Source organism: Hippocampus guttulatus, chromosome 1, assembly GCF_054856545.1.
Source record: "Hippocampus guttulatus isolate MCC_2025c chromosome 1, RoL_Hgut_1.0, whole genome shotgun sequence".
NCBI classification, from domain to species: Eukaryota; Metazoa; Chordata; class Actinopteri; order Syngnathiformes; family Syngnathidae; genus Hippocampus; species Hippocampus guttulatus.
Genome location: NC_141261.1, coordinates 8,649,207 through 8,677,203, shown reverse-complemented (window position 1 = coordinate 8,677,203; position 27,997 = coordinate 8,649,207). Strand labels below are relative to the sequence as shown.

The following is a 27,997-nucleotide window of genomic DNA, read 5'->3' as shown; positions in this document are numbered from 1 at the left end:
ATCCCACTCTTAACGTTATTTCAAATAATTGCTTTAATATATGTCAATATGGAAATGACATTTTGTTTTACTTTGTATTTTTGTTGCTTTGAATAAAAAGGACATTTTGTATGGAATGTAACGGTGATCACATCTGTTCTCCTTCTGTCCCTTGTCAAACCTTGTTCTGTCCAACTGCATTTCCAATAAATACCCGTCACTATAAAATAAACGAAGGTTCTGGGATATATAAACTTAATTGCACCGAGTCGATCAATCCGTTCATTTCCTTTCTACAGCCCAACTTGGAGCCAATCCCAAGCCGACTTTGGATGAAATGCGAGGTACAAAATGATCGTCAGTCAGTCACGGGGCATCTAAAGTCAGATTTTTTTCTGGATCATTTTATTATTATAATAATATGTATTTGCTTCACTGAACTCTATGTAATTGTGAAATTAATTCTATTGATTACATCTATGGGTTATATAACACTGCAATATACAGTATCTAAAACACATTTTCGGAACACCCGTGGATTTAGTTTGAAACCGTTTTTTTTTTTTTTGGGTGACTATTTTGCACATGCATGCAGACTGAGGCCAGTGGTGAAAGAAGTCCTTTAATGGCGAGGAAATTGGCAGAACTAGAAGGAGACAAGATGTTCCAAAAAGTCCCCTCCCCCGCCCAAAAAAATAAAATAATAAAATAAATTTGGAAGGAAACAGGTGGTGGACCACGACGGGGATAAGGCGCAAAAGGGCAGGACGGCTATGGCGCAGGAAGAGAGTGAGAGCCATGCAGAGTAGTGAGAACACCTCGTCTTGTTGTCCTTGATCGAGTGGTGCTACGATGACACACGGCCCACTTGCAGGTCGAAGCGAGCGACAGTTCCTTGGATATCATCTATGTGTGTCTGGGGTCACTACTGCAGGTGGACGAGCAGGGTGAAGATGCACACTTGCATTCCGCGTTAAGATTTGAAGGTCCCATCTGTTCCTTAAGCCACATTTTCCATTTTCACAGGCTGAAACACGTCATTCCCTCAAAAGTTATTTTTGTGTTTCCCGCAGAGTGTTTCAGCTGCATATGACTTGCCAACAGTGATGTGGCGCAGTTCCAGCAGTATCGTATATACACAGTCCTTCCTGGATGAAAGCCATCGGGCATCCGTGTTCTTTTTCTTCCCTTTTACATGGTATACGCCACCCAGTAGATGACATTCACCACGGCGAAGGTGAAAGGAAACACGGCCCTGGCGTAGATGTCAATGGTGTCGGCGTCGATGGGCTTACAAACGCACTTGGAGCAACACTTCTTCTTCTCCTCCTCGCTCTCTCTCATCTGTCTGGACCGCCTACTGGACTCGGATTCCTCTGAGACAGCCTCCCCGGGGATCTCGCTGCTGGAACGCTGTGCACGGTTATGGCGGTTGGAAATGACCACCCCTTGGTTCATACCGGTGACAGACAGGGAGAACAGAACCATGGCCTGTTTGCCGTTCTTCACAATGGACTGCAAGGACACAAGGAGACATTTGAAAGCACAAAATAGTCTGAATCTGAATTATTGATAATGCTTGTAAGTGAAAACATTGCAGGTGATCAAGGCAACCCTGGCTGGAACTGATACCAATTAGATTGTTTTTTTTCTCAAACTGTCTTTGCTTTTGCTGTTGCTGTTTTAATTGCCGCTACAGTAAAGGGCACCTCCCATTTTGAAGAATTGATGTAGAAACAGCACAATGTCGGAAAATTAGTTGAATATCTTGTATTTTCTAAAATAATCATCGTGGTTACTTTAAATGCACAACATAATGTTAGGAACAAATGTGACATCAAGTCGTTGACTCGGCCGTCCCTCGCAGCCACCAGTTTCTTTCGGCAGATCACTTTACCTAGAGATGTATGTGTCTTTCCTTATTATTTTTTTCCTCGCTTGGTGAACATAACAAAAAAAGAAGAGATGCTCGCTTCCTCAGATCTATCTATCTATCTATCTATCTATCTATCTATCTATCTATCTATCTATCTATCTATCTATCTATCTATCTATCTATCTATCTATCTATCTGTCTACACTAATTAATAAAGTAATTAATTAATGTACTGTATATATTTATTTCAACCGAAAGTCATCTGACCGGCATCCTAGACGGGCTTTCACCTTGGCTTTCGGTGGATGATTATTCATTATGCGCTGCAGCAGCGGCCTCGTCTGACACAGAGTCAGTAAGACGCACATTGTCAGTAACATATTGACTCTGGAAAATTTCCAGATTTACTGTACTAAGATTCTGCAGAAACTAATCAAGAAAATGCTGCTTTGAAGTGGGGAGACGGTCGGGCCGAGACGGTTTTCAAAGCCACTACATCACGGCTCCGCTTCTTGCAGGTGAGTACGGCAGTACGGTACGTTTCCTCAAATTGTGACCATAAATTAATATAAGCCTGCTTTAATACAACCAGTGGGACCAAAAACGCATTTGGATGCAGTTTTTTTCTTGATAAATCTTTTTTTTTTCTTCTGACCACAACAGGTACACTTAATCATGTACATCAGTGCTTCTCAAACGTTTTACACCACGTATCACCTAAAGAATACTCACTCACAATTGCATTGTGACCAATATTTAAAAAGCAGTCATACAAAAAGATAAATAACATGAATTATTCACACTGAGATTTATATTTAGCTTTCCTGTTGTTTGTTTTAATCCGAGTGGGCTACATTTGCATAGGACTTTATTTCTAGCAAAGAATGACACCATTTCTATTGCGCCCTACATGGAAATAATTTTAAATTCCCTTCATATGCTTTGGAATTCCATAGCATCGCTCAAGGTCAGTGGCATCGATGCTTGTCAGCTCTGTGGTTTAAAAGCCAGTGCAGGTTCTGTGTTGGTCATTACACCCAAGGTCGCCCATAGCAGTTATCAGCCGAGAGGCCAAAACGGAACAGGAATGGAGTCCTCACCTCAGAGCCGAGCTTGCTCGCCTTCACCTTGGCTTTCTCTTTCAGTCTGTAGTCGGCATTGTAATGAGCGAAGGCGTACTCGATGAGTGCAGCGAACACAAAGACGTAGCAGATCCAGAAGTAGACGTCCAGGGCCTTGATGGCTGATGCGCGAGGCAGGGACGAGCGGGCGCTCACCATCAGGGTGGTCATGGTCAGAACGGTAGTGATGCCTGTCGGGATAAAACATGATATGTCAATGATTACAGCTGTGGCGGTAAGGCTCTAGATATCAGACTTGTGTCACATGTGCATCTGCTAAGTTGTTAATTTCTGCTGCTAACATCTAAACTGTGATGTGCTGGGGAAAAAAAGTATATGAATATGCATAGCACGTGTCATTTGTCACATTTGGTGCCTCAGCCAAACACATTGAAACATACAACTGCGAATGGGTGTTAATGTGGGAAAACGCGAAGCTACACACATCATCATCATCACGGTTGTATGCTCAAGGGAGTAGGAAGAAGTAAGTAACTTATCTAGTCCTACCCCTTATTTTGTAACAATTTGATTTGATCATTTTTCAAAACAAAGAAGAAAAGAAAATCTACGTATCATCAAATGCTTTTACCCTTATGTATACTATACTATTCTATTTATACACCTTTTGGTGTATAAATAGATAAATAGTATAAATAGTATAAAATAATAAAAATAGTATAAATGTATAAATAGTGTTTATATAGTTCTTTCTCCTTTTGTATTCCAATTTTCTGATATTCATTATAGTTTTCATTTCTTGAATACAATTGATAAGTTGATCAAATTCAAAACAAGAACAAACGGTTGTCTTACTATATTTTACATGTATATCAAATTTATCTTTTTAGTTCTGATTCATGTAGTTTTTTTGTACTAATCTTTTGAATTTGTTTTTGAACTCCTCCAACGATTTGCTCATTTTCAGGTCCGTTTCAAGCTTGTTCCACAAGTTGACACCTATTACTGATACACACCTTTGTTTGATGTTTGTTCTTGTTCTGGATTTTTTGTATTGTTTTGTACCCCTTAGATGATAACAGCTCTCTCTAATTTCAAAAAGCTGTTGGATATTTTGGCAGAGGAGATTGTTATGTACTTTGTACATTAATTGGGTAATCTTGAAGTCAACCAAGTCGTAGAATTTCATTGTGTTTAATTTGATGAATATTGGATTTGTGAGTTCTATATATTTAGACCTATTGATTATTCTGATTGCTTTTTTTTTTGTAGTTTTAAAACTGGGAGTGTGTTTGTTTTACAAGCTTTTCCCCATATTTCTACACAGTAGGTCATATATGGGAGTAATAATGAGTAATATAGTGTATACAAGGAGCTCTTACTCAACACATCCTTCGTTTTGTAGAGTATCCCGATAGTTTTGGATATTTTTTTTTATAATGTTATCTATGTGTGGCTTCCAGGATAGTTTTGTATCTATTACTAGTCCAAGAAACTTATTTTCATAGACTTGTTCTATTTCAATTGAATTTATCTTTATTTTAACTTGGTCTTTGATTGGTCTTGTGCCAAAGACCACTAACTTTGTTTTTGTTAAATTTAAAGATAGTTTATTTCTGTCGAACCAGTTTTTTAATTTTGTCAATTCATTTTCCACAATTTTCAGGAGTTGTTTCATATTTTTTCCAGAGCAGTAAAAGGTTGTGTCATCGGCGAATAGGACGGATTTGAGTTGATTTGATACCCTACAAATATCGTTTATATATAAAATGAATAGTTTTGGTCCAATCACTGACCCCTGAGGCACTCCATGGCTAATCTTCAGTAGATTGGATTTTTTGTTTTTGAACTGCACATACTGATATCTGTTTTCTAAATAACTTTCAATCCATTTATATGCTGTGCCTCTGATGCCATATCTCTCTAATTTATTCAATAATATAGTATGGTCTATAGTATCAAAAGCTTTTTTTAGATCAAGAAAAATCCCGACTGTATATTCTTTATTATCTATATTAGTAGCTATTGCTTCCACAAGCTCCATTGCTGCCATTAAGGTGGTCCGTTTTTCTCTGAAGCCATATTGATTTTCACTTAGTAGCATGTATTTACATATGAAGTTGTCAAGTCTGCGAGAAAATAATTTTTCTAATATTTTTGAAAATTGTGGTAACAGTGATATTGGTCTATATTTTGTAAAGAATTGTCTTTCCCCACTTTTAAAAATTGGAATGACTTTGGCTGTTTTCATTTTTGATGGAAAAATACCGTCTTTAAATGACAGGTTGCATATGTATGTAAAGGGTCGCACTACAAATTCTATGATCTGTTTTACTATTGACATATCAATATCAACATCGAGCGTGTGTTTTTTTTCTCCCTCTCTCCCTCCCCTGTGGTTTCTTTCTGACCTTCGGGTTGAGTGAACGCTGGCGCGTTTTGGCTGCCGCTGCTCAACCCGTATTGTTTTGTGTTTTTTGTTATTGTAAAGTGTCCTTGGGTGTCTTGAAAGGCGCTTATAAATAAAATGTATTATTATTATTATTATTATTAAAGTGGGATCAGTTGGAAAGGGATTGCTCCTGAGCGAGGTTGTAATAGTTTTGAACTTTCTCACTATAGTTTGCTTTGATCTTGTCATGTTTTGGTTTGTGACCAACAGGTGGCACTGTAGGGCTCTCCCTGCAGCTGCACACCTGTTGGTTGTTATCTAATTATCGCTTTAAAAGAACTCCCAGCACGACCACTCGGTGTCGGGTCATTGTTTGTTTCTTTCTTGCTGTCATGTATGTTTGTCATGTTTAGGTGATGTTTTTGGTCATGTTTCTGTTATTGATAGTTTTTTGCTTCAGTCATGGTTTTTGTTTGCTACTTTGGATTTGTTTTGTTTTTAGGACTTTGTTTTGGATTAAGTTTTCTGTGTTTTATCAACTTCTTCAAGTACACCCTGCTCCTCCCTCCTGCCTACTTTTTGGGGTCCACCACCACCTTGCAACGTGACAGATTTCGTTTTAACTTTTGTTTTTTAAATTCAATTTTTTTTTTCCTTTTTTTTTTTTTTTTTGCTTTTTTTCATTTTATTTGACAAAGATTTTTACTTTATTTTTTTGTTAGTTTTAATTTTTTTTAAATATATGAAGTACTGTGTTTGTCCAATGCAAGATTTTAAAAAATTGTCAAACAAATATTGGGTAATAAAGTAAACTACGCTACAATATCCTGAAAGCCATTGAACATTCTTTCTTCTGTACCAAACAGTAATACCAAAATAAATCAATTTGAAATAAACCCTAAAAGGTCATGTAGGAAATTAATTAACAAAGATGAAAACGAAGGGCACTATAAACACTAAACTGTCCATCCATCCGTTATCCGAGCCGCTTATCCTTACGAGTGTCGCCTACCCTATTAAGTTCTTTGGACATAACACTTACCTCTCGTTACTTACAGTTATTAAATTAAAAAAACAAATAATAATAATCATCTTTACTGTGCAGCTTGTCCTTTAACCTGTCAATAAATTATTGAATCAATCGCTTTGTTTTTGTTTTTTCTTGCCTTGTACAATACCAACCTAAGGACACACGAGCAGGGACTGCTGATTGGCTGATCCAAAAGGACACCCAGGACATGGCAACCAGCAATATGGAAGGCATGTATGACTGGATGATGTACACTCCTCGGTTCCGTCTCAGCTGGAAGCGAAGGCTGAGCCTTGGAAATCTTCCCGCTGAGAAAAAAAAAAAAAAAAAGGACAACCAGTGGCTAATTGCTTTTTTTTTTAACAATGTAATTATCAATTATGAAAATGTCTTGTGAGTTAAAATTCAGCTGTTCGTCAGACATGCTGATGGAGGGGAATTTTCAGGCTTGTGGTTTGTGTGTGCTAGCAGAGTCACAGCTTTAAACTGTAAGATATTCAGAGGTGTTGTAGACTATTCCACCCGTGCTATACAATGTAGCTGCTATTGTCTCCTATTCCATCCGATGTGGCTCTACACCAGGAGAGCCGTCATGCATTCCTTCGGCGTAAAAACTATAACCACAAAGCAAGCTCAATTAAAAGAACACCTCACTTCAAAAGGCGGGGAGTCAAAGCAGAACAATATTGCGTAAAACACTTTTTTTTTTAATCAAGCTTCGACTAAAATGAAGACTCACCAGATTTGAAATTCATAATCTCCGTGACAAACCGATAGTCTGTGATGGTGAACTGTGACAGTTCCAGTTTGTCCAGCCCGTGAATGTGACTCTGACTTTCCGACCAATGGTACACAATATCCTCTGAGGAGTAACCGTCTAAAACAGAACAAAAGATAAATATTGTAAACTGTATGTTCGACCAATGGCCCAGCATCTATTACAAATACTGTACTTGGGCCCCCAGACGTGCGTATGTGTCCCTGGGTCTACGAATCCAGTCTTTTTTTTCGGAATTGTCTTTAAATGAGTGTCACAACTAAGTCTCACACATCCTTCAACAACCTGTCAGAGTTGGTGTATGGTATACCCCATTCCTCCCCACACCACCCATGAGAAGAAAATAAAGGCCATCATATTTTAACATACCAATAGGATGTAAATATTTGATTTTTAAGAAAGCACGCTGTTGTTTTTATCGAACAATAATCTAGATCAGGCACCTTCTTGGGTTTAAAAAAAAACCCGAAATATTTTAATTTATTTTACTATAATGTGATAAATGTCAGTGCAAAGTCAATTAATCAATGACATTTTTTTTTCCAGTACAGTACACCACGTTTGAAATGATTAAGAATCACGAAAAGCAATGAATGCGCAGCTTACAGCTTTCCAGGTCAAGCATGCACTCCTGTTCATCCATGGGATACTTTGTCAGGTCCATGTCACATGCCACCGTCGAGGTGATTCTGGCGGGGTGGAACAAATTCATTAGTCAACCTTGTAGTATTTTCATATTCCTTATCATTTTCTTGAAATTATTCACTATTTTGCACCAAAAATACCGAATACTGCCACACAGCCTTACATTTCTAGTTTAAAAAAAAAGAAGTTAGTCCAACGTCAAAATATTATGTATAATTTTATATAATATAAAATTTGCTTTTCCCAACTTCTTCTGCAGGTTGTAGTAAAAATATTATGAAACTGTATGCATCTCTGATGACAATAGTGAGGTTGTGTGGTGCTGCTGCAGAAGCTGCTGGCGGTTCAAGACAAACAAGTTCAAACTTCAGAGGTTACCATAGAAACTGTGTTTATTCGCCTCTCGTGGCATGAATAATGAGGCGCAGTAAGTAGGAGGCATCGGTGCGCTCACATTTCCTCAAGTGTAAACATTTGAAGGCTGCAAAAAAAAAAGCCTCCTTTATTTGGTTAGTTTCATGATCAACATTCTGCTCGTACCGGCTGCTGTATAGAATGACACCGTTGGGCTGCAGGCGTATCAGTTTGTTCTCCACAGTAACGTCGTGGAACCAAGCCGATTTGGCATTCACGATGAAGGTGTCGGGCAGCCAAAGCTTGTCGACGAAGCGACTGTCCAATCCCAGCGTCTTGTTGGTGTGGTTGTAGGACAGGCGGTCATCGTGCCAGCTCTGCCGCAGGAACACGGTCATGGTGTATTCCTGCCAAGAACCACACACACAAACATGGAAGCTCAGCCACAGACGCACAAACAGACCATAAGGAAGATTAATTTAAGAGATGCGATTTAACCATTTATTGAAGGGCACTCGTTGAAATGTATGTAAATGACCAATGTCTTTGCTATACAGTTATTGGAGTACAATAAGGACAGGAATTTGCTTCAAAATTCATCTGTTTGTCATTTTTGTGCTCAAGCCAAGGCAATAAAAGTGTTGCTTCGGTGCCATCTGATAGCATGTGAATTGAAAAGCTTCATTTAGGCAACTCCGATTGGCTGGCAACCAGATCAGGGCGTCCCCCTGCCTGCTGCCTGAAGACAGCTGGGATAAGCTCCAGCACGCCCTGCGACCCTTGTGGAGAGAATCCATCAGAAAATGGATGGATGGATCATTTAAGGGGTGTCAAACTCATTTTTGTCTCTTGCCTGATTTTAGTTCCAGTTTCCCTTGGAGGGCTGTTACTACATATAAAGAAGTCAAGAATAACGGTTTATCCACCTATTGTTTAAGTTACTGTAATGACGGTTTTGGTAACAAGAAAATTAGAATATATCTCTTATTTATTACATATGAGAATTTAAAATTTTGGTAGACATTTTAGAAAGGATCATGGAAGTTGACATGTTTGAGCTGCTTTCACGGGTATAAAATCATGTGGTGGGCCAGATCTGGCCCTCGGGCCTTGTGTTTGACACCTGTGATTTAGCCACTGCACTTTGTCACCTCACGAATCAGTTCAGTCAGGATCAAATATGTTTTTTTTGGTTTGTTTTGCTTTCGGGGTCTGTTTTTTATACGATTGTGACGGGTGAGGCATTGCGACGAGGCAGACAGCCACTGGCCCGCTCCTCTCAAGCAGCCCACAGTCTAAAGAGGAAAGCGAACATCCATAAAAGAATCATTTGCAAGAGACATCACTTCATCTCGTTGTTTTGCTGACTTTCACTGCCTCTCGCGGACCTTTTGCGGCATTTTCGAAAAGTGAACCGCAAAGTAGCGAGGGATCACTGTATAGTAAATGCTATTCATCTGAGTAGTTTTAAGGCAATACACGTTTTACTCGTTTACTTTTGTTTAAAAAGAAACATTCTGTTGGGCCACATGGATCCACATTCCACTCATTACTGAGATTTTTATTCATCTATGATTGCTTGCGCATCAGTGAGAATTCCACCTTGGCTGATGTCGCATGACTGTTTTACCAATCCAACGGAGCTATCAGGAAGGTTTCACTCAAGTTGAACAATCAAATAGACGCAGGCAGTCACATGTCGGCACACACAGAAGCACACTTTCAAGAAAACTGGTTAGGACGACGTAATTTTTGCCGAATGAGCTGAGTGTGCGGCACATGCGATTGTGAGCAAATAAAGTTTGTTTACGACAATTTCTTCTGGCAGAATGTGTCTTCATCTATGTTATATAAAAATGTATTATGAAGTGATATTGTTGGGCGAAATCTGAATTTGGACAATTCCCCTTTTTATATTTTTGCCGAGTTGACGGTCATGCTTTGATTAAAAAACAACAAAAAAAATTGAAGATACTCGCGAGTTACTCATTCAGGAATTGAGTTTTGTTTTTGTTTTTTCATCGAAAACCTACTCTTGGTTAGGTTACTATTGGGAGGACTACTTCTGACTTTTACAGGAGTCTGATTATTCTAAAGCAGTGGCTCAACCATCGGATCATCAGCAAGCTCTGCAGAAGCATGAAAATGATCCTGATCATTTGAATCAGGTGTGATGGAGGAGGGAAACATCTAAAACCGTCTTCCTCAATTGGCGGACCGCGATCTACGACCGGACCGCCGACCTCCTCTGTCCGGACCGCCGACCTCCTCTGTCCGGACCCTCGGCAAATTGTATAAAATAATAAATTATAAAGTGATTTTTACGTTATACATTTTTGGACTATAATGTGCGCATTACCGCGATCGCTTGTTAAAATTATCCGTTTTATTATTTGCGTGCACGAACAGATGTATTGCAGAGGACACAGCAGCGCGACTGTGTGTGTATAATGTTTGATGAACTGGAGACCCTGGCTGAGCAGGGCATGTCGGCGATAACGATGCGCTGATTGGCTCCTCTGAACTTAAGGTGTGCCCATACATAAGCGCCACGCATTCAAAATGGATGATTGTGTCAGGAAACAGACGCATGCGCGACACCACAGTGTGCTCACAGCTTCAGCACAGGAGAGCCGCACACGGACAATTAGACAAGACGAATCGCGGAAGGTTTCGATTGTGTGCAGTTTTGCTCCCGTCTACCCGGGGATCTTTGCAGCTGTTTAACAGCAGAACACCGCAACATGGTAAATGAACATCCCAATGGCGTCCTCAAATAATATTTGCATGCCTCAGACATTGCATTCACCTTTAGTGGAAGAACAGCACTGCACATTCCTGTGCTCCCTTGTGTCAGTATTTAAAATGGTTCTTAACTCCTCTTCTGATATATTTTTCAGTGATTTCAGAGGTGATGTGAAAAGGGGAATTGTACAAATGAAAATAATATTTTTGTTTTCATGTTGAGTATTTATTTTGGTAAAATGAGTATTTTGTTTTGCTTTTGTTAAATTAAGGGAAAGAAAGACAACTGCTGTTGGACCTACAGCCTTTCTAGTTGAGGACCACTGATCTAAAACGTTGTGGAAAGGTGGAGGACCGGAGTTGGTGATCCTTGCTCTATATTTCCTCATGACAATGTCTAACATGTTATTTAACATTTATTAAACTGGTCCCATAGCGATTAAGAAACACTTTGAAGACAAACTGACAGCAGCAAAAACACAATTTACAAAGCACATTTATGATTAGATGAACTTTCTGTAAGAATAAGAATAAAGGCTTCAAACAGCCAAGCAAAAACATGGACTTTCTATGTAAGCCGCTATTTGACGATACTCTAAGTCTGTAACAAGTGCTCCTTAAAATTTCTGGTAGTTTATCAAGTTTTCAGGAGGGTTACGTTCACAAAATAGGTTTCAAAGACAAATAAAGCGACGCTGTATATTGCACAGATTTTTGCAACCAGTTTCATCATATCTTTCCACAGTGTTTGACCCTTTCAGGTTCAGCGGTTACTCCAGTGGACAGCTTCTCAGGTTACAGCATCGGTGTCAAAGTCAAGGCCCGGGGACCAGATCTGGCCCACCACATCATTTTATGTGGCCCGCAAAAGCAAATCAGGCATGTCAAGTTCCATGATGCTTGCTAAAGTCTGAACCAAAATTTCAAATTGTCAAATGTAATTCACAATAACAGTCATTATTCTTGACTTCTGGTTTTAAAACTAATTATCCATCAATTTGTTGTGTGCTGTATATGTAATATGTGGAGGTGATTAAACATTTATATGGGTTCCCAAAATTCATAACAGCTCTCCAAGGAAAACTGTTAATACAATGTGGCCCGCGACAAAAAATGAGTTTGACACCCCTGGGTTACAGGGTGCATTGAAAGGGTTTAAATCATTGTTCAAAGAGGAATTTGCACATGTAAACACATTTACCATAAAATAAAAACCCAGTGTGGGTGCAGTCCTTGAAACAGATGTGATTTCTTTTTTCTTTTTTTTGGCCACACAACACTGTAAGTGATGAAACAAATCAGTGTGGCAATGTGTCCAACGTGTTCACGCAAACTGCTTCCAACCCCTCAGAGGGATAAATCAGGATTATGAGAATAGCAAATCTGTGATCTTTTGGGACGGTTGATTTTTATTTTTTATTTTTTGCTGTGCGTATGAGGGAAAGGCTCAAATTTACCATGTTGGCTTCGGAGATGTGATCAATACTTGTCACTTCGATCGCCATGGCCACGTTCACGGGCGGACCTGCAGTGGGAGACGTGAGAAGAGAAAGGCACACACACATCGACACGCATGGCTACATCACATCGTCTATTTTCCTCCCACATCTCCCACACTCCTACGGTGCAGAGAGATTAGGCATTATCCAGTTGAACCATGCTAAGTGGCGCATCACACCACGAGCCATCATAAACACCACTGAGCTTTCATGGGCTCACACGGGGCAAGCTTCTGCTGGCATTCATGTACACCCACACATACAGTATAGCGACACACACAAACACACGCGCACAAACATACATGGTTCTCACTCTGCAGTTTGCCATATGATTAGCATGGTGTGCGCCTGCAAGCCTCGAGGGCACAAACTAGCGGGGGAGTTCAGTGATGCATAAACATCGAGGCCATTTAGACTGAACATTATATGGAATCATACATGGCCCTTTCCCCACCATTCAACACCTTCCTTCTGGAAATTGTTTATGGCAAGTCAAACTCAATTGGCCAGATATTGGATGTTCGCTTTGCGGTTATTTATAATGCCGTGTTTACTAAACTGTGCTTGTCAAGGTCATCAGAGGAGCTTATGGTGTTGTGATGCATGCAAGCTTTACGGTCGCAATGTGGATTCATGCTTATGCCGGATTTCAAAGACCTTGTAAAGTGAAATACATTATATATGTTTGAAGATAATTGCTGAACATGTGCAGGGATATACAGTAGTTCGAGTACAAAGTGCATATAGTATAGAAGCCAATACTTCTATGGAAATGAGCCTTCAAATTGAGCCACCAACAATTAGATTGGGCGAATGTAACTTTTGTCAAGTGCAGAAGCAAATATATATAATGCATCCTTATAACAATAATAATCCATCCATCCATCCATTTTCTGAACCGCTTGATCCTCACTAGGGTCGCGGGGGGTGCTGGAGCCTATCCCAGCCGTCTTCGGGCAGTAGGCGGGGGACACCCTGAATCAGTTGCCAGCCAATCGCAGGGCACACAGAGACGAACAACCATCCACGCCCACACTCACACCTAGGGACAATTTAGAGCGTCCAATCAGCCTGCCATGCATGTTTTTTGGAATGTGGGAGGAAACCGGAGTACCCGGAGAAAACCCACGCAGGCCCGGGGAGAACATGCAAACACAACACAGGGAGGCCGGAGCTGGAATCGAACCCGGTACCTCTGCACTGTGAAGCCGACGTGCTAACCACTGGACTACCGGGCCGCCCAATAATTATTATTATTATTATTATAACAATAATAATCATGATAATAATAATAATAATTATCACAATAATAATAATGATAATAATAATAATAATTATCATTATTATTATTATTGTTCCAGTGTTGACGTATAGGGGCTAGTACTTTCTTGAGTGCAACAATGTGCTAACTCCCCTTTCCGTTATAGCTCCGCCCACACTGAAGAAACAAAGATCTTTTGGATTTACTCAATTCGACCATGTGCATCGGTTGCACGTGAATGAAATGTGGTTTCCCTCAAAAATAAAGAATGAGGTGTTAGTTGGACACATTTTAATCAGGTGCAATTGAAAAACGAAGCACTCTTTTGTTGTTTTTTGTTTTTTTGCCAGTGCATGAACTTCACCGCTACAAAAACATTCCAGAAAGTAAGTGAGGCAAAGAGATTGATGGAAGAAAACAAGTACAGTAATGCCTTAGCAAGGGTACTAGTAGAGTATATTCGTATGTTAGCATAAGTTTATGTTATTCATCTTTTATGAATTTTTGACAGATTTCACAGATGTTCAGATGAACCTACTGTGGCACAAAACCGTTTTTGAAGGTCCATTATGATCCATGTCTAAAATCATGATTTTTTTAAAGATTTTTTTTGTTGCAGAATGCCCAAATCAAAGGAAAACTCAAATTTCATTAAAAAAAATTAAAAAACAAAAACAAAACAAGAATCAAGAAGAAATGATCATTGCCATATAAATAGACGAGCTATAAATCCCCCAGATTTTGCTGCAGTCATAAAACTTTAAATCTCTCTCTCCTGAAAAATGAGAAAAATGGAGCTACCCCTGTTCACTTTGGCAGTGGCTCAATTAGAGAAGGCAACCCCCACTTGGGAAAAGCGAGGAAGAAGAAGGTGAAGCAGTTCCTATGGGAACGGCAGAGGTTCCGCGGTTTGAAAATGTTTTCTAGTCCGACGAAGCGGTGAGCCTTCAATAAACTGCATCAATCTTGAAGTCACTCGCAGGATAAATATGACACTCACAAATGTAGAAATACTACAATATGAATGACACGAGATGACATAGACCATCCTAATAACGCATCCTTGTTTCGCTTGTTTACATTCCATTCTTGGTAGCATGAATATTATTTCAGTATCATGATACAAAGCATGGTGATTTTATGTGGGGGTTTTTTTTGTTTGATTTTTGACATATACAGTATTTGATGTTCCATCCACCAATCTGCATTGAGAACCGGATGCTGCATGATGATGGTCATTGTGCATTACACGCTCTGCATGTTCACCTTTGCACAACTGAGTTAAGCTGTGAGATTGAGAAATCTATCCATGTGGTCATTGGATGGGTCACATCTTGCAGCCGTTCTTAGCAAAGTGCGTTTTTCCAAAATCAACAACACCGTGTCGAGCTTATTCTTTTTGTTTTTTACGTCCAGTAAATACTGTAGGTTTACAAATTCTCACTAAATAATGACCCAAAGACATAGCATTTTTTGAAATGCATTTTCGTGTAGCTAAGGTTAAATTATGCTAAGGATGGCTGTAAATGTCAGGGGATGAAATGTGAGCCAATGCCACAAGCAGTAGATCTCATACTCACCTCCTATCCCAGGGCGAAAGTTTCTGGCATAGCCCTTCATGAGCTCATCCAGGTTAGGTAACCAGGATATTTCAATGTCTGTACCTACATAGTCCCCAATGTCACTCAGCATGGCCCTGAAGGTGACAAAAAAAAAAAAAAGAGCAAACACAGCAGTTTAATAGTTGTTCAGTCGTCTGTGAAATAGGAGTCAAATACAGCCACAAATTTAAACGTTGCTTGCAAGAGTAAAATAAAATAAAGCTGAGGTTTTGTTAGTTATTTTTAGCATTACACTTTTTTTGGACTTTGCTCCTTTCAGGATCTGTGTCAGAACTATGCATACGACACAGTATGTTTTTCTAATGCTTTTCTAATGCTTCCGTAGTTAATAGATACATATATGCATATACTGTACATTTGTATATATTTCAAATAGCAGTTGTTTTCCTCATTGAATTTTTCAAAAATGCCTTTGAATTTAAATATTTAAATATTTAACTTTACATGTTATAGAGCTTTTATTGAACATTTATAATTTGTTCCATATAAAATTCGAACTAAAATACCCAGAGTCACCCCTGATAATTTTGGGCGATTTTAATAGAGCACATCTTAACCGTGAACTTCCCAGATATAAGCAGCACATCGACTGTTTCACCAGAGAAGGCAACATTCTAGACCACTGCTATACAACAATCAAAAATTCATACCGATCGGTCGCCCGTGCAGCATTGGGTCTTTCTGACCACAATTTAATCCAGTTAATACCTACATACAGACAGAAACTCAAATGTGCTAAACCGGTTGTTAAGACTGTGAAAAAATGGACAGATGAAGCAAAGCTAGCTCTACAAGAATGCTAAGATTGCACTGATTGGGGCGTCTTTGAAACTTCAACGGGCACACTGGATGAATACACAGACACTGTAACATCATACATCAGTTTCTGTGAGGACATGTGTGTACCAACGAAGTCCTTCCGCTCCTTCAACAATAACAAGCCATGGTTTACTCCCAAACTCAGGCAACTCAGGAAAGAGAAAGAGGCCGCATTTAGAAGTGGAGATCGGGCACTGTACAAACACGCCCGAAACCAATTGACAAAGGAAATTAACATCGCTAAGAGAAGCTATGCAGAGAGGCTGAAAAACCAGTTCTCTGCTAACGACTCTGCATCTGTATGGAATGGCCTGAAAGCAATCACTAACTATAGAATGCCATCCCCCCAAACAGTGAACAATAAGGGTCTTGCTAATGAACTAAACATGTTTTTCTGCCGATTTGAAAAGGACACCCCCATTTCCCACACACACCCACCTCTACCAGAAACTACTCTATCTACCCCTCCACCCTCTTTTTCTCCACTACAGATCCACGAACAGGACGTGAGACGGCTCTTCAAGCAGCAGAAGATCAAGAAAGCTGCGGGGCCCGACAAAGTGTCCCCCTCCTGCCTGAAAGTCTGCGCTGACCAGCTGGCTCCGGTCTTCACACAAATCTTCAACAGATCTCTGGAGCTGTGTGAGGTCCCATCCTGCTTCAAACAGTCTACCATCATCCCAGTTCCCAAGAAATCGGCAACATCGGAACTGAACGACTATAGGCCTGTCGCCCTGACGTCTGTGGTCATGAAGTCCTTTGAACGCCTTGTGCTGAACCACCTAAAGAACGTCACCGGACCCCTGCTGGACCCTCTCCAGTTTGCCTACCGGGCAAACAGGTCTGTGGAAGACGCGGTCAACATAGGTCTGCACTACATCCTCGAGCACCTCGACAGCACAGGGACCTATGCAAGGATTCTGTTTGTGGATTCCAGCTCTGCGTTCAACACCATCATCCCGGAACTCCTCACCCCCAAACTTCTCCACCTCGGTGTGTCCCCTACGATCTGCCAGTGGATCCTCAGCTTCCTGACGGGACGGACACAACAGGTGAGACTGGGAGCAACAACATCATCAATACGCACCACCAGCACTGGAGCCCCACAGGGATGTGTCCTCTCTCCACTGCTCTTCTCTCTCTACACAAACGATTGCACCTCAACAGATCCAGCTGTCAAACTCATCAAGTTCGCAGACGACACCACGGTCATCGGTCTCATCAAAGACGGCGACGAGTCTGCGTACCGCCAACAAGTGGAGCAGCTGGAGCTCTGGTGCAGCCGACACAACCTCGGGCTGAACACGCTCAAGACTGTAGAGATGATCGTGGACTTCAGGAAACATTCTTCTCCACAGTTGCCCCTCACACTATCCAACTGCCCCGTGTCAACCGTCGAGACCTTCAAGTTCCTGGGAATCACAGTCTCCCAGGACATGAAGTGGGAAGTCAACACCATCTCCATCCTGAAAAGGGCCCGGCAGAGGATGTACTTCCTGAGGCTGCTGAGGAAGCATGGCCTGCCACAGGAGGTGCTACGACAGTTCTACACGGCAGTCATCGAATCAATCCTGTGTTCTTCCATCACGGTTTGGTTTGGGGCCGCCACAAAAAAGGACAAAATCCGACTTCAACGGACAGTTAGGACGGCGGAAAAAATCGTTGGCACCGCCCTACCCACTCTTGAGGACTTGCACACTGCAAGAATCAAGACAAGGGCACGGAAAATCCTCCTGGATCCCCCGCACCCTGCCCACCACCTTTTCCAGCTACTCCCCTCAGGCAGACGCTACAGATCCATGCGCACCAAATCCAGTAGACACTTAAACAGCTTCTTCCCTCTAGCCATTAACTCCTTAAACAGTCACTGACGTAGTCACTCTTCTTGTACTACAAATACTGCTACTGGTTACTCTAAAATGGTTCAATGATTTGTTGTTTACGATGATACTAATGCAGCGTGTTATACCGGAGACAAATTCCTTGTGTGTTCTACATACTTGGCCAATAAAGATGATTCTGATTCTGATGATTCTGATTCTGATTCTGATTCTGATTCTTTGTATGAATCTACAATTTTTCCTTTTACATTCATATTTTTTTTCTTGGATTGTCTGTCCTTATTATCATACTCTAAGACCACAATGCATCATTTTGTTTCATTAAATTTACTGTAATTGCTGTATGTACCTGTCATTAAAGATGTTGTGTCCGTTGAACATGTTTTGAATCCATAAATCTTGGAGTGAAATAATATGCATATTATTTTATCATTATTATTATTAATAATAATAATAATTATTATTATTATTAATTATTATTATTAATAATAATAATAATAATAATAGTTTCTTTCTCTGCTTTTTAAAACACATTCTTTCCAAGCATTTGTTGTTCTTTTATTGTATGATGATGAATTATTTATTCTGGAAGCTAAGCATTTGCTGAATGAGATATGCGCTCAAAGATTAGATTATCAGTACAGTATTGTAGAGTCTCGTTCTTCATCTTCAAAAAAAAAAAATCCAAGAAAATTTTAAATCCAGTTAATTTTCTTCTTATTTTATAAACAAAGCATTAAAATGTCCACCAGGGGGTCGATTTTTGTTTCAGCTGTTGTGCTTTCTGCGTTGTCTTTTTTTATTTGTTTGCTCAAATCATTTCTCGTGATAATTCTCAGTCCCATTTTACTGTTTTTCTTTGCAAATTTTTACACAGCCATCTCAGAGTGCGGAAGAGTCCCCTCTGCCCATTTTAAAAAAATTAAAAAAAATCCTGTCTGGCACTCAGAGAATTGTGACAGGAGTTTGGGGGGGATTCTCAAAGGGGCTGCCCTGAGGCCCTGGCGCACCATCGGTGTGCAATTGGAGCCCGAACACAGCATCACTGAGTGCAGGGATTGTTGCAGCATTACAGCCCTAAAACCACTAGGTGGCAGTTTTGCATTTTAAAACGGTAAACCTGCGATGAGGGGCGCCATGTCTGCTGCAAATAAACAGCACACTCTGCATCTTCTTGCACTTGACAGTATGTCAAGTCTCCTCCACCCTGTCATGACAGGCACATATTCAATAATGAGTTTTCACTCAATACGACGACCTTTCACAACAAGCCTGACTTTGATCCAGGACAACTTGCAGAAAATAAATGGAATCGAACATGAGGCTGACATTGATCATGGGCACAGCATCCCGTGGCAGCATTGGCAGGGAAATGGACGCATGAGACATTGATTGAAGACAAAACATTACAGTGACCTCTGTTCATAACATTTGATGAAAGTCACCTTCCCAACATTGCACCTGCAGCTACGCAGAAGCGTGACGTTCAACTGTTATTAGAGCATATTTGATACCATTCATCCACATGAACCAGCTCCACGGTACTCATCCCATCATTCCCACATTGAGCAGTTGCGGTATTTTTAGCTAGGCAATCACTGCCATGTCTGAATTAAATGGGATCATTGTGAAAATTAATTAAATGGCTGCGTCACTCCTGGATTGTGTTCGCAAAACGGTCAGTTCTAAATGTGGAAGTGAAGCGTGTTCTTTTTCCTTGACAGGAATTTTTTAAAACAACAAGGTCAAACAGGCTTCAGTCAGCCCTCGCGTGCCAAGATGAGCTTGCAATGAGCAAAAACATCCCAGTCTTTCAAACTGCAACTCTTTAGCCGAAGAGCATAGTTGCCTTGGCAATATTCAAATGTCGTTTTTAAAGCAAGAAAAAAAAACCACAACAACTTCAACAAACAAAAAGAGTCCAGTTGTCTTGATGTAACCTTTAAATCGCTCAGATGATGAATGGATGCATGGATGGATGATTACAATGACTTGGGTGACTGAGAGTCTACAGAGACGTAAAGAAAATACACTTTGTAACAAACTGATTGGTAATTTTCCTTAATATTGTTACAGTAAGTCAGAAATAACCAAGGCAATTATGATATTAGGTTAGCAATGTATTTATTGCCTCGATAAGCCACGTAGTTTACCTTCGGCAGCTATTTCATTTGTATCATTACTTTAGCTCATCATTATTGATACATGGACTACAAATAGCGATGATTTTAATCATTGATTAATCTCGATTAATCGATGAATTGGATTTTAAAAAACTCTGTAACATTTCCATTTCTTCGTTTAAAAGCGAATATCATATTGGCAGTGTAGAAAATGCAGGAACGTGAATTAATTATGATTCATTTCCTGATTTGGTAGGGAACATGCCAGAAAAATGGCAAACATGTTGATCATTTTTTACCAAAGTTAAAAATAAAGAAGTTTTATTTAGATTCAACACAAAGATAAACAGTCCACTTTCATGGAGGACTGCAGAAATAACATAATATTTACTATTGAGAAGGTGAAATTATGAGCATTTGGATGTTTGGACATTAAACAGTTGCAACAATAATTATTAATTAATGTGATAATCGCTGCCCATCTTTAAAACCCGTCTCAAAACTCACTTGTATTCTTTGGCATTTGACTCAGCATGACTTAGATTTGTTCTTGATTTTGCTGTTCGGTGCTTTCTACCGTCTTTGTTACCGATTTGCTTTACTGTTTGTTGTATATGTTAATTGCTCCATGTACAGCACTTTGTATGCAGCGATGGCTGTTTGAAAGTGGTTGGTTGAAAGTGCTCTATACATACAGTTGAGTTGAGTAAAGAATAGGAATCAGGTTTGACAATGGGCTTTTCTAACTCTACTTCTTTTTTTTCAGTAAATACAAAATTTTCTGCACAACTCATCTGCAATCAGGGAAAAGGAAGTTGAACTGCCTGGCAGTCTGGCCAAACTCACACAACTTTGTAAACAAATATAGTGCAGTTCAACCTCTGGCAAAAATGAAGTCATGGCTGGGCATGTTTTTTGCAGTTTGTTAAAACTGCTAACTTTGAAATACATCACACAAACATGAACATCAGTACAGCACAAGGTGTTTTCATCGCATAAACTAGCTAGCTAGCTAGCTAGCTAGGCAGACGATAGATAGATAGATAGATAGATAGATAGATAGATAGATAGATAGATAGATAGATAGATAGATAGATAGATAGATAGATAGATAGATAGATAGATAGATAGATAGATAGATAGATAGATAGATAGAATTTCAGAATTAAACATGAACAAAACACATTAAACTCTCCAATAGATTAATTTGTCACAAATAAACAAAATAGTGTATAAAAATGTGAAAACAAAAAGGAGAACAGCACAATTTTCAGGATCTAAGCCACCCCTACCCCTGAGTGCCTAATGCAATGGGAAAAAAGTGTTACCCAACGGCCCCAAATTTACACTGAAAGGTACTGTGATACAGTTGTATACAGTACACCAGCTACAGTGTATCCATCCAAACATTGGAGACAACTTACCATTTAATAGCATGAGAAAGTGCATTCAAAGTTTTTGATTAGTACTGTGCAGCTGTCTAAAATGGAATATATGTGGATGCTCTTCAAAGACACGTGCAGGGCTGCACATTTGATTGCTCCCCAGGGGAGGTGCATTAAACATTTGAACCCCTCCATCCATGACAAACAATTCAGAGAGTTGATTTCCTCTCTTCCTCTCTTCCTCTCTCTCAAGGCCTGGATCTTCACCCATGTCTGTGTGTCAGCCAACATCTTTGGATGAATTTGATGCGCAGCAAAAGCTTTGAGACCTAATTAGATTTAGACGGTGGCACGTCTAGTAACACAGAAGCAGGCCCCTGATCCTCATTCGGAAACAGCCTTTAAATTTAATTGGTTTTTAAGTTCAGTAATATGCAAATGAATAAATGATCCAATTCTATAAATCCAGATAAAGCCTTAATAAGGTGTTCATGTGGATTAGAATGTTCTTCTATGAATTTATTGACAAAAGAACAATGGCTTGAATTTCAATCTGTACACTAAATAAGTGCTCTTATAACATTTCAGATGTTGGCATTACATTTTACAACTAGCTCAATAAAATCAGCACATACAAATAACATTTTTGCACTCAAATTTATCTTTTACAAGTACTGGATTTGTTGACGGTAGGATATTTGTTTGCTTCTGCAAGAGGGAAATGTATGAAAAGCTCACATGAAAAGCATAAAATTAGAGTCTTCAAACTTTCCCCTGGAGTGTTTTTAGGTTTAAATCTAAGTTACTACATCTACAATGACAAAAAAAAAAGTTTCAGTCTGGTTGCAGGGAAACTCCATCCAGCCATGCATTTTTGATATAGCTTGTCCTCATTAGGGCGTGAAGCAGAGTTCACCCTGGAATGGTCGACAGCCAATACAATGAATCTTGGGCTAATTAAGAATGTCTAAGTGGAAAATTGGACTCTTGATTGAAAATGAGAAAAAAAAGTTGAAAAACTGGTACGAATGATCGATTTTAAGTGGAAAATGACCTCCGAATAGCGAACTGTGCTGTCATGTTACATTTGAGGCTCACAAGGATGCTGCAACTTATTAGCTGTTCGTTTCACAAAATATGAAGTGTCTGCAGCTGAATTGTGCGCCTTTCAAATCTGGCTGACTGACGTGCAGCAACAAACATTGCATGAAACTAGTATGAATAAATAGATTGATCTATTTTATCAGAATCAGAATCAGCTTTATTGGCCAAGTATGTAGAACACACAAGGAACTTGTCTCCGATAATACAGGCTACGCTCGTATTGCAATAACAAGCAACTACGATAAACAAAGACGTGACATTGAAGTATTGAAAGACTTTCCGTAATGTAAGGGTACCATTGTGCAGTAGTACCACCCAATGACAGCTGTGCGACAATGTGCAGAGTCTTCAAACAGAGATAAAGTGATCAGTGGTGCAATCCAATACTATGACGGTTGTGCAGATAATCATCGCACCATTTTTGAAATGACCAGTAGCAGTAATTGTAGTCCAACTTTAGGTTTGCAAACATACAGGAAGTCATTGAGCGCTTTAATTAAATCTGCTGCTGCGGAATATTGATCAACGGAAATTGTTCAAGTATGTAGAGAGCTGGAGCTACAATGATCATTGTCCGCATGTTACTAATAAAAGTGGACAATATGCTTGACACGTATCTTACTCGGTTGTCATAGAATAAACAGAAAGAGTTTTCCCAAAAAGTGTTACGCGTGGTATTTTGTAGTGAACCATTGAACTTCCGGTTCAACTTACTAAAGTCGTTCTGATAGAGGTGTACAGTGCATTACAGTCGTGAATCGTGTTGAAGTAAATCGTGGACACAGAAGGTAGCACGCATAACATATTTTTTTTTCTGCCAACGTATTGTCACATTATGGACAACGTGGAACTCGATGAAACAGTATTGCTGCATTGAAATTCTGCCAGTTTATTGGTGACACCAGCTTTTTTTTTAAATTTATGCATTTTAGGGATATAAAGGGCTTAGGACCTGAGTTCCTTCATATCAGGGTTTCACTTTTTTCCGCTCTAGACTATGATTAGCAATTGGGTTCTTCCCTGATACCCAAACTTAAACGATCACCTATTGCCATAACTTTGCCACATACCTGTACGATAGATAAATTATTTCATGAAGAACACAGACGACACAAATTGACTCCAACAAACATGAATCAAAAAGCTCTTTGCCAAAAAATATTGCGTATCAACTTTATGATCAGTGGAATAGCTGACAGCAGTTTACTCCAAGTGATCATTTCATGGTTCTCTCTGTGAGGTCACCCCCTGCCAGTGATTGTTATCGTCACTGTTAAATTGATGTTTAATCCGATGTTATGCTCTTTGCTGTCTCGTAATTTGGCAATTCCGGTGTACCAAGGCATCTCTTGGCTCTGCAAGTTGTCAAGTTGTCAACGCTGCCATTACGATGAGAAAAAGTGCCATCATATGCTCATCTCGAACTGACATCGATCAAAGAAATCACACGTCCTTGCCTGTCTACCGCTATTACTCATGATGATGAAATTTACTGATTTAATGTGGATGAAGTGCTCTGAATAATCTCTCCATATGATGTCCTCAACTGCACTCTTCCTTTAATATCCGGGGAAAAAAATATTATTAGATGCAGACTTGGGGTGGTGAATTGAAAGGTGACTGGCAGCTCAGACGTTAAAAAACAACAGGCATAGCAATAGGTGCCAAAGTCCTGACTTTACCCGCAAGCAACTTTGGTGAAATGGAGTAAGAGTCATTATTTTCTCAGATGGGTGGGCGGTTTTAGTGATGCGGGCAGGCTGCAACTTTAAGCGTGAGTGTCCGAGAGCAAGAGAGCTGACACACAGCGGGGTGGAAAAAGCACAGCCTACACTTTGCATTGTACTGATAAGAAAATAATACAGTGACGAGATACAGAGAGAGTGAGAGGGGAAAAAAAACTAACTGACGGTTAACAGCCAAGGAGCCAAAAACAGCGTTTTGATCCAAAAAAAAAAAAAAAAAAAAACCTGAGCTAGCTTTCAGCTTCAGGTTTGAGGTCACCTTAACACAGAGGTGTCAAACTCATTTTTGCTGTATGTTACACATACAGTACATTTGACAATAAAGTTAATCCAATCCAATCCAATTTTTGTCGCAGGCCACTTTGGAGTTACATCTTCCCTTGGAGGGCCATTATGACAGTGAAACCACAAAAACATTTCATCGTCTTCACATTATTACTTGAACACACACACACACACACACACACACACACATACACAAAAGAAAATAAATAAATAATGGATTATCCATCCATCCATTTTCCGAACCGCTTGATCCTCACTAGGGTCGCGGGGGGTGCTGGAGCCTATCCCAGCCGTCTTCGGGCAGTAGGCGGGGGACACCCTGAATCAGTTGCCAGCCAATCGCAGGGCACACAGAGACGAACAACCATCCACGCCCACACTCACACCTAGGGACAATTTAGAGCGTCCAATCAGCCTGCCATGCATGTTTTTTTTGGAATGTGGGAGGAAACCGGAGTACCCGGAGAAAACCCACGCAGGCCCGGGGAGAACATGCAAACTCCACACAGGGAGGCCGGAGCTGGAATCGAACCCGGTACCTCTGCACTGTGAAGCCGACGTGCTAACCACTGGACTACCGGGCCGCCCAATAATGGATTACTAGTTTTGAAATCAGTCAAGTCAACTGTAATAGTTTGTTCGATTATTGTTCAAATGAGTGTAAACTGGGAAAATATAGTATTGCAAAATCTCAACGTTATTTATGACACATGACAATTTGACATTTCGATAGATTTTAGCAAGGATCGTGCAAATTGACACACATAATTTGCTTTCACGGGCCACATAAAATGATGTGGCGGGCCGGATTTGGCCCCCGGGCCTTGAATTTGACATCATCATGCCTTAACACAATACACGATTCGACCATTTGGAGAAATTGCAGCCTAAGCAACTCCCTCCAAAGAGATGCTGTTTTCTTATTTTTTGGGAAGGGGGGTTTGAACAGATTAATGGCACCTACCTATTCCAATGGAGAAACTGAATTGAATTATATAGCTGGAGACCAATAGCACACTTTTGATAAAACACTGTGACACGCTTTCTCATCCAATGAGACGAGATAAGGTATATTTTAAAACCACTTTTAAAAAAAAACTATGAGACACCTTATAACAAGGTGTACTATTTCGATCACTATAACGCATTTGCAGCAACCATATATCACTTAGGTCACATTCAGAGCTTTCAGGCTAACAGCTGCAAATATGTTACATAGCTAGACATACATTATAAACAGTACACTTTGGTGGGATTTTTATTTTGGTGGCCAAGGTAGCTTCAGGTTATTTCAAAATTGAGCACACTGTTGAGTCCGGTAAAGTTGTGAAACCTCCACTGGGCTATTTACAGAAGAGAGGCTTTTTCCTCTTCCATCACATAATGTTTGACCCCTATTGACCAGGCCCGGATATGTGAGCGTAAGTGACATTGTGAGCCACAACATACGTGTGCACCTGCCCACCTCATTCGGCATTCATCTCCATAACAAACAAGTCACCTCCTCCTATGCATATGTATTATGCAAATAGTGTCATTGAGTCCATGAGCACAGAAGTAAAGCAGTCTGCTGGTGCTTTTGGGCAAGTGACTTAAATTAAATATACAAATTGCAGTTATTATAAAATACGATACAAAGTATGTCAAATGGAACTAAAATTACATATGTGTGTGCATGCCTGCATTTGTGTGTGTACAGTATCGCTGCCTAGTCTTGCGTTTTGTTCACATTTAGACTTTATAGACATAGACTTCATGGACAAAAAACATTCACACTCACAATCACACCTAGGGACAATTTAGAGTGTTCAACGAACCGACCATGCATCTTTTGGGAATGTGGAGGGATACAGAAAACCTTCTCAGGCATGGGGTGAACATGCAAACTCCACAGAGGAAGGCCAGAGCCGGCATCGAACTCTAGATCCCTCTGCACTGTGCCAACCATTTAACCACAGACTTCTGCACTTCTTCTGTCATGAAAAGCCTACTAGAGCATCTGAAGTGTATTTGGGTTTAATCAGAGGCACTTTGAACTGTGGCAGGTGTGAGTTGTCTCGTTGAGATTTGTGTGAATGTAGCTGGTTAGTGATGAACAGTCACATAGCCAGTTATCAGAGACAGCCATGTAATCTCAGTTAATATTCTGTCCAATGTTGATTTTCAATGCGATGTTTTTATGTAGATATTTTATAAAAGCTATTACAATGCTGCTGCCTATGTTTATTCTTTGCTCACATTCAACATTATGTGCATATTCACATTATGTGCATAGTATAGTTCGAGCGTGGGTTTTTTCCCCTCTCCCTCCCTTGTGGTTTCCTTTCTGAAATCTGACTGTAAATTTCCCCAGTGTGGGACAAATAAAGGATATCTTATCTTATCTTCATGTGTGTGCATGCGTGATTATAGTTTATTCATCTGCATCCCCCCCCCCCCCCCATACAGTGGTGCTGACTAATATTGCTGCTGTTCCTATTTTTTCTACAGGGCTGTGTCCAACTTTTCACCCCTTTTGTATCATTGATGCCATCCATACTAGCAGCAAACAATTCGCACATCAGCTCAAATATAACTGGACACCTGTAAGAAGTCAAATCACTGCTGATCTCACCTGGTGAAAAGATCCCTTCCGACAAGGAGCAGAGCCAGAGTGCTTAGCAGGAAATTTGACAGATCCATCTTCACACGTGTTCGAAATAACAACCAATGAAATCTAAGTTTCTCCTCTGTGGAAAAAGACGCCGGAGCTTTTTTAAATGTTATTTAAAGGAGATCTTCTTCTGATCCGGTGACGCGAGGGACAACAAAGTAAAAGTGCGTGTCTGATGCCGATGAAAAGGATAGCAATAGTCTTGATTTTGATGGTGATGATGATGATGATGATGATGATGATGATGACGATGACACCATGTTGTCCGAGGGCGCACAAGGGAAAGGCGCACTGGAGGAAAAGCACAAAAGTCCCGCTCCAAACCACAACGAACCGATCAGACAGCAGTGCAGTGCAGCCTCCTCCTCCTGTTCTGTAGCACCCGACTGAGAGACACAAGGCAGAGAGAGAGAGAGAGAGAGAGAGAGACTCACTAATCTGTTGTTCTCCCCTGCCTGACTTGGCATCTTAACACCACATTCAATCTGGTCTCATGGACACGAATATGGGACTTTAGGATACAGTATTATCATAAAGCATGATGTAATATCCGGGTAAATACACAAAACATTCCCATTTTGTCATATGGTGTCTGGTTTTGCACCATTACAATTTAATGCTGTAGTTGGCTGGATGTTCATATATGACTAGACAAGATATAGCCAAGCCGACGGGACGATTTGAATTTTATCCGGACAGCATTCTGATCGCATAAAGCCTCTATATATAGTGGGCTAAAAATTGTGATGATAAAGACTCATCACCAATTATCGCAAATG

The 27,997-nt window shown here is 40.1% G+C and overlaps 2 protein-coding genes across 2 annotated transcripts; one reads left to right on the top strand and one right to left on the bottom strand.

Annotated features, from left to right (window-relative positions):
- Positions 1 to 15: 15 nt before the first annotated feature.
- On the bottom strand, positions 16 to 27,603 carry gabrd (gamma-aminobutyric acid type A receptor subunit delta). The gene is made up of 9 exons (XM_086107837.1): positions 27,180 to 27,603; positions 15,222 to 15,337; positions 12,339 to 12,406; positions 8,323 to 8,543; positions 7,744 to 7,826; positions 7,099 to 7,236; positions 6,512 to 6,667; positions 2,956 to 3,167; positions 16 to 1,494 (listed from the first exon to the last, which is right to left on the bottom strand). Exons 1-9 carry the CDS (start codon positions 27,245 to 27,247, stop codon positions 1,171 to 1,173), a joined length of 1,386 nt encoding a protein of 461 aa, XP_085963963.1. The 5' UTR covers positions 27,248 to 27,603; the 3' UTR covers positions 16 to 1,170.
- Positions 16,856 to 18,089, top strand: LOC147210276 (uncharacterized). The gene is made up of 2 exons (XM_086130208.1): positions 16,856 to 16,949; positions 17,020 to 18,089. Exon 2 carries the CDS (start codon positions 17,405 to 17,407, stop codon positions 17,951 to 17,953), a length of 549 nt encoding a protein of 182 aa, XP_085986334.1. The 5' UTR covers positions 16,856 to 16,949; positions 17,020 to 17,404; the 3' UTR covers positions 17,954 to 18,089.
- Positions 27,604 to 27,997: the final 394 nt, after the last annotated feature.

What these genes read in the sequence shown, in the direction of transcription:
- gabrd (XM_086107837.1), bottom strand. Translation starts at nt 27,247, where the DNA reads ATGGATCTGTCAAATTTCCTGCTAAGCACTCTGGCTCTGCTCCTTGTC. An exon ending in ACATCTCCGAAGCCAACATG is followed by an intron (nt 8,544 to 12,338) that starts GTAAATTTGAGC and finishes GGTTCTTGGCAG; the next exon opens with GAATACACCATGACCGTGTT. An exon ending in GATTATGAATTTCAAATCTG is followed by an intron (nt 6,668 to 7,098) that starts GTGAGTCTTCAT and finishes TTTTTTTCTCAG; the next exon opens with CGGGAAGATTTCCAAGGCTC.
- LOC147210276 (XM_086130208.1), top strand. Translation starts at nt 17,405, where the DNA reads ATGATCGTGGACTTCAGGAAACATTCTTCTCCACAGTTGCCCCTCACA.